Below are 8,810 nucleotides of genomic sequence, written 5' to 3'. Positions count from 1 at the left end.
TTCTATTTTTTAATTAACATTTCTATTTACAATTGTAAATTAATTAGGCGCCTGTTACATTATTAAAAAAAAAAAAAAAAAAAAGAAAAAAAAAAGTTTCAATTCCTTGAACCAAATTCCGTTGTAAAAACTTAAATTGCGCATTCCTTTAGTCTTCAGAAAAACGGAATTTTTTAATGTAATTAAAATTCTTAGTTGTGCAATAGTAAAAAATCAATTCAACTTAAAAATAATCGGCGTTCTAATGGATAACTGCACGTAATTTGATAGACTTGAGTCGTTATTCTCTGGAAAAGGCAAAAACATGTCATCTTACGTGTCATTTCATTGGCTTAGATACGGCCTACTAAATTTTTATGGTTAACTGATTGCCAAAGTTCTACATTGGTATAAATACTTTTTACTGGCAAATGGATTATATATCAAATGGAGAAATCAGAAAATTGAACATAATATTTGAGCAAGTTTTGCAAGATTTTTATTATTTACAATCTTATTATATTATTATCATTATTATTATTATTATTATTATTATTATTATTATCATCATCATCATCATCATCATCATCATCATCATCATCATCATCATCATCATCATCATCATCATCATCATCATCATCATCATCATTATGATAATTAGTAATACTATTATCATTATTGGTATTATGATTAGTAATATTGTTAAAACATTTTAGTAAAAATGTGCACGTGATCATTCAAATAACCCCACTGGTTTCGACAGTTTATGACCAGGTTTAAGGATAAATTATGGATATCGCAGTTCATTTTTTCATCAATATTTAGCAATTTGATTAAAGAAACATTTTAAAATCTATAGAATTTGTCAGGACATAAGAACCAGAACCTGCTCTAAGACCTACGTTTTACAACATTAAGCGTAACCATTAAAGTATGGCCATTTAACAAAAATCTTTTAGGCAAAAAGAGGTGGATAGAACAAGTATAGAAGAATCATTGGATAATTTTATGTTTTTTTTTAAATTTTATTCTCATTTTCTTATTATACTAATAAATGTTTGACTGCAGGTGTTTTTACTTGAGAAGACGAGCATAACGAACTACATTGACAAATAAACAGGAAAATAGCTGATAACATATCGATGAAATGTTTTAAAATTCTGATAACTTACTAAAACCAATCATAAAGCTGAATTGCATCCAATGGAGCATATATGTGTGTATATATATATATATATATATATATATATATATATATATATATATATATATATATATATATATATATATATATATAACTGTTTTTAGTTGTTTGATGGGTAATATAAGCAAAAGGGGATTTATGTAAACTTAAAATATATATTTTCTTTTTAATTCTGTTAGGAATCAAGTAAGTACAATAGAATATGCAACCGCAATTCTCTCTGTGTAATAAAATGATTACTGCATTGTTAATTGAAAATAAATCGTGTAAACAAGAGAGTTTATTTGATTATTTGGCGAAGGAAAAGTTTCATTCTGAAACATCTGTTACTTTTCATTAATAGCATATTTTAAAAATACCGTTTTTTTTTCGACGCTCGTTGAGGACGAAATTTAACGTAAGTTTTTGAAAGTAACACCTTTGTTAAAAACCTTTTTTTTTAATATTATCTTCATTTTTAAATTGGGTTCTCTGAAAATACAACTAGCAAACAATTGAAAGGAAAGTTAAGCATTGTAAAACGCAACAACTACGGCAACAACGACGGCAACAACGACGATATCAACGTTGACAAAGATAACATCAACTTAAAGTCATCACCAAGAAAAACTCAACAAACTTTTAATCTCAATAAAATCCACGGTTTATTCATAAAACTGTCAATATGCTTACAATAGATTTACGCTTACAATAAGCTTAAAGATACTTTACTGTAAGCTTACAATAAGCTTAGATGCTATCAACAAACTTGATATACTTGCAATAAGCTGGACGCTTGACTTAATCTCACAATATGCAGCAATCAATCAAAGTGGACCGATGTGTTCTAAAAAATATTTTGAAAATAATGAGTAACAAATTATAAGGTAATATATTAAGTTAATGTATACCGTCACAAAAACTTTTTGGAATAAGATCAAAAATTGTTAAAATAGTTGTATGAATTATTTTTTGGAAGGTTTTAAGATATTGCTATGTACGACGATTGCCGCCATCACTAAAATATAAGTATTTGTTATAAGATTGTAGCTATAGGTAACCGTTCAAAACAGTTATGAAGGCACGGTTTATCCACCTATTTGTAAACTAATCCGGTGGTCAGCACAATTTTCAGAAGGACTTTAAAGGCTCGCAAACTAATTGTGAAATAACTCAAATTTTTCAACAGCTTTACAAAACATAAATACAACCGAGCAGTTTAAAAATAATATCTGCCTTTGACTAAACAATACCTGGTTTAAAAAACAATACTTGATTTTTACTGAATTATTTCGAAAATTTTCAACTCCAGGGATTAAGTTCTCGCAAAACATTTGCGAAGATTTTCAAAACGATCTTTGTGTAAACGGTTTATGGATCGACGATAGCAGGAAAGAGGTTTCCGTGATTGTTTTAATATGAATTTTGGTCCCAGACCCTTATCAGTTACATATTGCAAATGAGCCCACATTGATTAAATAAATGATTATTTCCACGCTTTTTTTTTTCTTTTTTTCTTTTTTAAATACAAAAAGTCTTATTGAAAATGCATTTTACAGAACAATTTATGAAAACTGCTTGATGTTTACCTTGAAGATCAATTCACGGACAGTTCGCTTATTCCGTTCGTTTTAAAAGAAAATCAATTCTTTAGCAAGCACTGCATCTCAAACAGGATCTTGGAGAAGAAAAATTTTAAGTAAAAAAAAATTTTGCCTAACCGCACACCTAGTTCAATAGGGCCATAAGTTTAAAATAGAAAAATCACGGGAAACAAAAGAACAACATTTGGTGTGCGAAATGTTAGCTTAACACATTGTAATCATCTTTTATCCACTGAACAAATAATGAGAAAAATTGTAAAAAAATTATGTTATCTTTTACAAATTACTAATCTTATTTCTGATTGATATTGTGATTTTTATTATCGATTAAGATTATTTCATTGAAATTGAATGGGCCCTGCTTCTCGAGTTAGAATATTTTCTATACCTTTATCTTTAAAAGATCTTTCTTCCTCCGGGATTTGTGTGCCTTACTGTTTTAGCCTTAGAATCATCTTTATTAGAATCACGTTTGTTTAAATTTAAGATGTTCATGTTAAATCCATGTCATCTAATCCGTATTAAAGCGAAGATCGCACAATCCATTTCCTTCTTGAAAAACTCATCGCATATTTTAAAAAATGTTCATACGTAAGTAAATACTTTTATCAAAATATGAATATTTTATGAGATTTCTGATTTTTATTTTTTAAAGAAAATTTTAATCGTGTATTTTTGACCAACAGTATCAACTTTATTAATTAAAACCTTTCAGAAAATTTAAATTTAAACTAATATAGTTTAATGCATATCCATTTTTTGAATGTTTTTTTTTTTTGAAATCTATTTTAAAAAACATGATTCCTTCTGCCATTAAGTTGCTTCCAGTTGAATATTACAAAATTTTATCAACCCAGTAATTTTTATGCCAAATTTAATATCAATGAAGTTTTTAAGACGTGCTTTGCAGACAAGCACTTGAAGAAGACGCCAATTTTTTCAAATTTCTTTCAAAATAATTGCTGTTATTGTTAAAAGAATAATTACTTTGATTACTTCTTGTTTTTTTAATTCTGGGAGATAAAATAGATTTGGATAACAGAGATAACAGATTTAAGGTAATTGAAAGTTTATACTTTTTAAACAACTTAATAGCATCAAAAATATTATTTTTATAACGTCCGTTATAAAATAAGTTAACCAAATAAACATGTTTATTGCATATGAAATAATCTGAACTCGTTTTTCAGATATTAGCAACAATCAAAAGACTTTGGAAATTTCATCTTTGGAAAATTCGATCAAAATTTGTTTATTTCAGTCACGGAACTGAAGTAATGAATAAAAACCTAACAATTATAGATTTAATTTGGCGCGTGCGACATAAATCTATTGTTAAATTAAATCGTTCCAGATTAGATGAATGAAATAGTCTTTAAGCATTTTATATAACAACAGTATTTCTATTGGTTTTTTTATGAATTAATTTCTTAATCGATTTTATCTTTGGCAATTTGACATTTTTTGTACCTTACTATAGACGATTAAATATTAAAAAATAAAGCTTTTATTTATTAAATAAAGACTATTTTGAAATAATTTGTTTTATTTTATAATCTCCAGTTTGATCAGCGTTATCTCTGCTTCTGTTTGTGTAAACCACAAATAAATGATTGGAATCGACGGATGAATTACCAACTCTGTTTGCAAACCCCAATATCAATGAAAGGGGAAAGGAATTGGTTAGCGTAAATACGGCTGCAAAAAAATGATCTACCAATAAAAAAAAAAAATTCTTTTACTAAAAAAGGATTTATTTCGATCCTTACTTTTTATAAAGCATAAAAAGTTCTTGCTTGAGTATTTATCTATTATTTAGTCCCACTCTTTAATTCGTTGCTCGTGGCTAATCAGTCAAGAAGATTAGTCATAACTCATCCAATTATCCAAAAACGCACATTCAAGTTGCTGACTAATTTTCGTATTAAACCAATAATAATTATCTACTAAAACTAGCATAAATTAGGTAGAAGTTTTTAATTGGCCAATTAGCGGTTATTTTCAATTCGCAACATTAAAATGACATCATTTGAATCGAAGAGCAGTTCTCAGAAGTACGGTAGTTTGTTTGGAGCAACAAAATACGATAAAAGAAACCTCAGCTTGATTTGCTCAAGAATACACTGCTACAAGACTTGATGAGGTTAATTTTTTAATTTTTTCCTCTGCCTTGTTTTCTTTTCTTCCTACTTTGATCGACCTTAAGATCATTGAACTGCCATCTTATTTTTCACGGGAAAAGGGATCTCTTAGTAATTGTACCATTTAAATCGCTAGTTAAAATAGGTTGCCTCTTTTAAGGTCAAGCTTAACAATTATTTGATTTTTACTATGCAAACAGTTTTTACATAACAAAATAGGAAGAGTAATTAGGGCGGTAGCCATGTACACAAGCCATAATGACAATGTAATGGTTATTGTTATTATTATTATTTTTTAATGGTTTTCGTAATTATTATACCGCTAATGATTACGAAACTAAAGTACGAAACGTGTTTTTTTCCAAGAAACAGTACAAAAAGTTGGTAAAAATAGTTTTTAATGGTTTTATAATTTTAACAAAATACTGTGGTTCTATCAAATGCAGTGTAATTATGTTTCCCTTTGTAATCTTTAGGATTTACGTTCCTTGAAATTGAGGCGAATTCCAGCGAGTCAAAAGATGTATGAACAATCACTTGATTTAAATGCATTTCAAACTTTTTTAAATCAACATCAGTCAGATCCGACATTTTATGATAATTTTTTCAATCTTGCAACATCAACAGATGCTTGGAAAGCAAACAATAGGCTTCCAGGATTGCCCACACCACCGTCGACTCCTGGAAACAGCGATTGTAGATTTGGACATTTTTTAGACGGTTCTCCACAAGGTAAATTGAAAAGTTGTATAATTTCAATCTAATAAACTTCAATTTTAAAGCCAACTCTTTAAGAAGAGTTTTAAGATTTTATTAGCAACAGCTTTGTTTTTTAAGGTTTGCAAGATGCATCTGCTTTCGATAATGAGATGAGATTATCACAAGGTATTATTTTGTAAATTTAAAAAAAAAATTAAAATTTTTTAAATGTATAAAATAAGTTAAAATTTTTCAGCGAAAGTCAATTTTGGACTTACTCTCTTAACATTTTTTTAAACATTTTTTTTTTAGCGCGTTACGTAGATGCGCCACATTTAACAACCTATCAAAACGATGAGTTTCCTGACTGTATCCTCTCCCCAATCTCATCACCACAAGAGGGATCCTTTCAGTTCATTCAATACCCAGACGAACAATTTACTAGACTTTGCCATAACAATCATCCTTCAAAAGTTCACTCCGTTTTACATGGATATGGACGAAGATTAAGTGAAAACGAGGCTCTTCCAAATGAGAATCTTTATCATACCTTTGGTACACACAACAAGAACTCTTATTCAAATTGCAGAACACTTTGTCATGAAATTGATGCAAGATGCATTCGATATCCATACAATCAACAGGTGCAGTGCCAACCCATGAATAACTGTTTAGATTTGAATTTTATGAAATCAGGCATTCCTAACGATACATGTTATAGCGAGCCCGAAGATTTTGAGTGCCAACCCTGTGCTGTATATTCTGAACACCATTTATCTAATCAAGAAAACTTTGAAACATTGTTACCCAATACCTCTGTTATCTACAATAAAAGCGAAACGAATAAAAACGTTCATCGAAGGTCTCAAACTCAATATTATAGACAGTTGGCATATGAGAAAATTCGAACGCATCAGCAAAAACTAAGCAGCTCAAGCAGTGCTGAAAACGAACCCGAGCTGAGTAGAGCTACGCACAATGTTCTAGAAAGACAAAGGCGAAACGAATTGAAATTGCGATTTAACATTCTGAGAGATAAAATACCTGATTTAGCGCTTAATGACAAAGCGCCAAAGATACAAATTCTTAAAAGAGGACAGGAGCTTTTAAAAGATTTAAAAGCTCAAGAGCAAAAACTTATTGCTGATCATGAACTAGAAAAACAACGTCAAATAATTCTGTTAAATCGCTTAAAGTATTTGCAATCTGAATTAACAAAAGGTTCTTTCTAAACCTCTGTAATATTTTCTTTTGTCAAGTAATTTATACTTTTTTTGTACATATATAAATATTATAAATAGTTTTGCTTGTTTTAAAGAGAGTTGAATTTCTGCAAAGGTTCTTTTAATTTAGTTATCTGATAAAGGCCAATAATAAACTGATGTTTTGACAAAGTGTTTTTAATTTTAAAAGTCCAAATGTTAGGGAGCAGATACGAAAACAACAAAGGGTTACTCGTGTAAAACGACCTTAAATTAAAAAACGATTTTGTTGTAGGAACAAAACAAATTTTGTAATAAGCCGTGAAATATTAGGTCAGTGACTCTTCTGACGTCGTCAATCTGGCAGCATTTCAGTTTACTCGCTTGACGTAAAAATATTTTGGAAATGATGCTCAAGATATTCACTTGAAACCTTATAAATTATTTGTAATCATATTTATAAAACAACAAAATCTAAATTATTAAAAACAGTTTCCAAGATCTTTAAATTAATATATTTAATTTTTATATTCGCTGTACTTTGCGCAGTATTTGGTTCGCTTCACAGTGACATATTGTACTTGTAATTAATGAATTATCACTTATTTCCGGCCAGACTCTAATTAAAATAAAACCTGGCGCTGAATTAAGCTTCGATTCTTATCTGAACTCCTCTGAGCCGAAGGAAAAAGAGAGAAAAAAACTTATTCAAAATCAGCTCAATATCAAACTCCTTGAGGGAGAGCGCAATATTTAACTCCTTGAGGGAAAGATGGATGCAGAGATCCACACAAATTAGATAACGTATTTTACAGAAGTATTTGTATAAACGCGTAATCGTCACAACATTTGCTGTTGCAATTAGAACTATAGCGATAATGGTACTAAAAAGTATCAGCTAGTTTGCAGAAATCTAAAATTCTGGTGAAATTATCCTTTGAAAATTCCGAACGAAGTGTCGGAACTACCGCCCCCCCCCCCCTTCTCACTCAAGAAAATTTTCAGTGGCATGAAAAAGTTCTTCAAACTGTCGTTATTAAAAATAAAATAAAAAAATCCAATGAAAGAAGAAAAATTTTTGTCAAAATATATATTTAGGTGTTAAGTTTATGTCCCGCCAGGATGTTAATTAGTTTTACATTTACTTAAAAACAAAATTTAAAAAAAAAAAAAATTTCTATGTTTAAACAGGTATGACACATGTTGATGTGACATTTGTGTCACACAAGTATAACAACGACATGTTTTTCGGCAAATTCCACGTTATAATTCATCGTGTGTCATCGTGTGTCATATAATATCAATAAAACCCATATCCTTGGTTTAGCATTATTATCAAAATTATTATTGTTCAAGAGTATTTATGAAGTATATCATTTTAATTAATTTTAAACATGAATTAAAAACGTAAGCAGAGTTTTCAGCGCTATAAAGATTGCTTAAGTTCAAATAACATTAAAGTAATTTTAGTGTTTGGCAAACGATATGTAACACTTTCTTTTATTACAGAGATTAAGCTATACATTTAAAGCCAAATACGTCAACGTTAAGATTTTATTTAATAATTAATTTAAAACTTCGTTTCTAACAACAGATTTGTAAAAACTTTTAACGTTATGTAAAAAAAACCCGTCTTTCCAACAACACCATCAAGAAATTTTACGTTTTTATTCCAAGTGACGCTTCATTATTTGAAGAAAATTTAAATCTTTCTTTTCAAACAATCTATCTGTATTAATATTTAGTAACCTTAGATACCATTACCATATCCAAAGTCTCGCAAGGTATTCAGTAAAGGAGGATACAATTCTATTCTCCAATCCATCCTAAATCTAAGATCGGTAACACTTAACTGCAAGCGTGTTCCCTATTTAAGCATCCATCTTTTTCCAGACTTATATTCTTAAATTAAAAAAAACTAATTGGCCGCGATGATAAAAAAAACAAACTTTTATGCCTAATTTTTTAGTTGTAATCCGACGGCAATTTCTTTCGTGACATT

The 8,810-nt window shown here is 29.1% G+C and overlaps 1 protein-coding gene across 2 annotated transcripts; it reads left to right on the top strand.

Moving 5' to 3' along the window:
• Positions 1-1,451: 1,451 nt before the first annotated feature.
• Positions 1,452-6,943, top strand: LOC145181695 (uncharacterized). 2 transcript variants are annotated; one of them, XM_090071757.1, is made up of 5 exons: positions 1,452-1,580; positions 4,330-4,909; positions 5,384-5,639; positions 5,745-5,792; positions 5,919-6,943. In XM_090071757.1, exons 3-5 carry the CDS (start codon positions 5,429-5,431, stop codon positions 6,836-6,838), a joined length of 1,179 nt encoding a protein of 392 aa, XP_089927883.1. In that variant the 5' UTR covers positions 1,452-1,580; positions 4,330-4,909; positions 5,384-5,428; the 3' UTR covers positions 6,839-6,943. The 2 variants fall into 2 exon arrangements, with proteins under 2 accessions (XP_089927883.1, XP_089927884.1); XM_090071758.1 differs by lacking the exon at positions 4,330-4,909 and having other exon boundaries at positions 1,547-1,580.
• The last annotated feature ends 1,867 nt before the right edge of the window (positions 6,944-8,810 follow it).

This window comes from Hydra viridissima, unplaced genomic scaffold, assembly GCF_058129835.1.
Source record: "Hydra viridissima isolate aposymbiotic clone 2 unplaced genomic scaffold, HvirCarnegie_v1 scaffold_14, whole genome shotgun sequence".
Taxonomy (NCBI): Eukaryota; Metazoa; Cnidaria; class Hydrozoa; order Anthoathecata; family Hydridae; genus Hydra; species Hydra viridissima.
The sequence above is the reverse complement of the archived record's forward strand: the minus strand, read 5'-3'. Positions and strand labels throughout refer to the sequence as shown.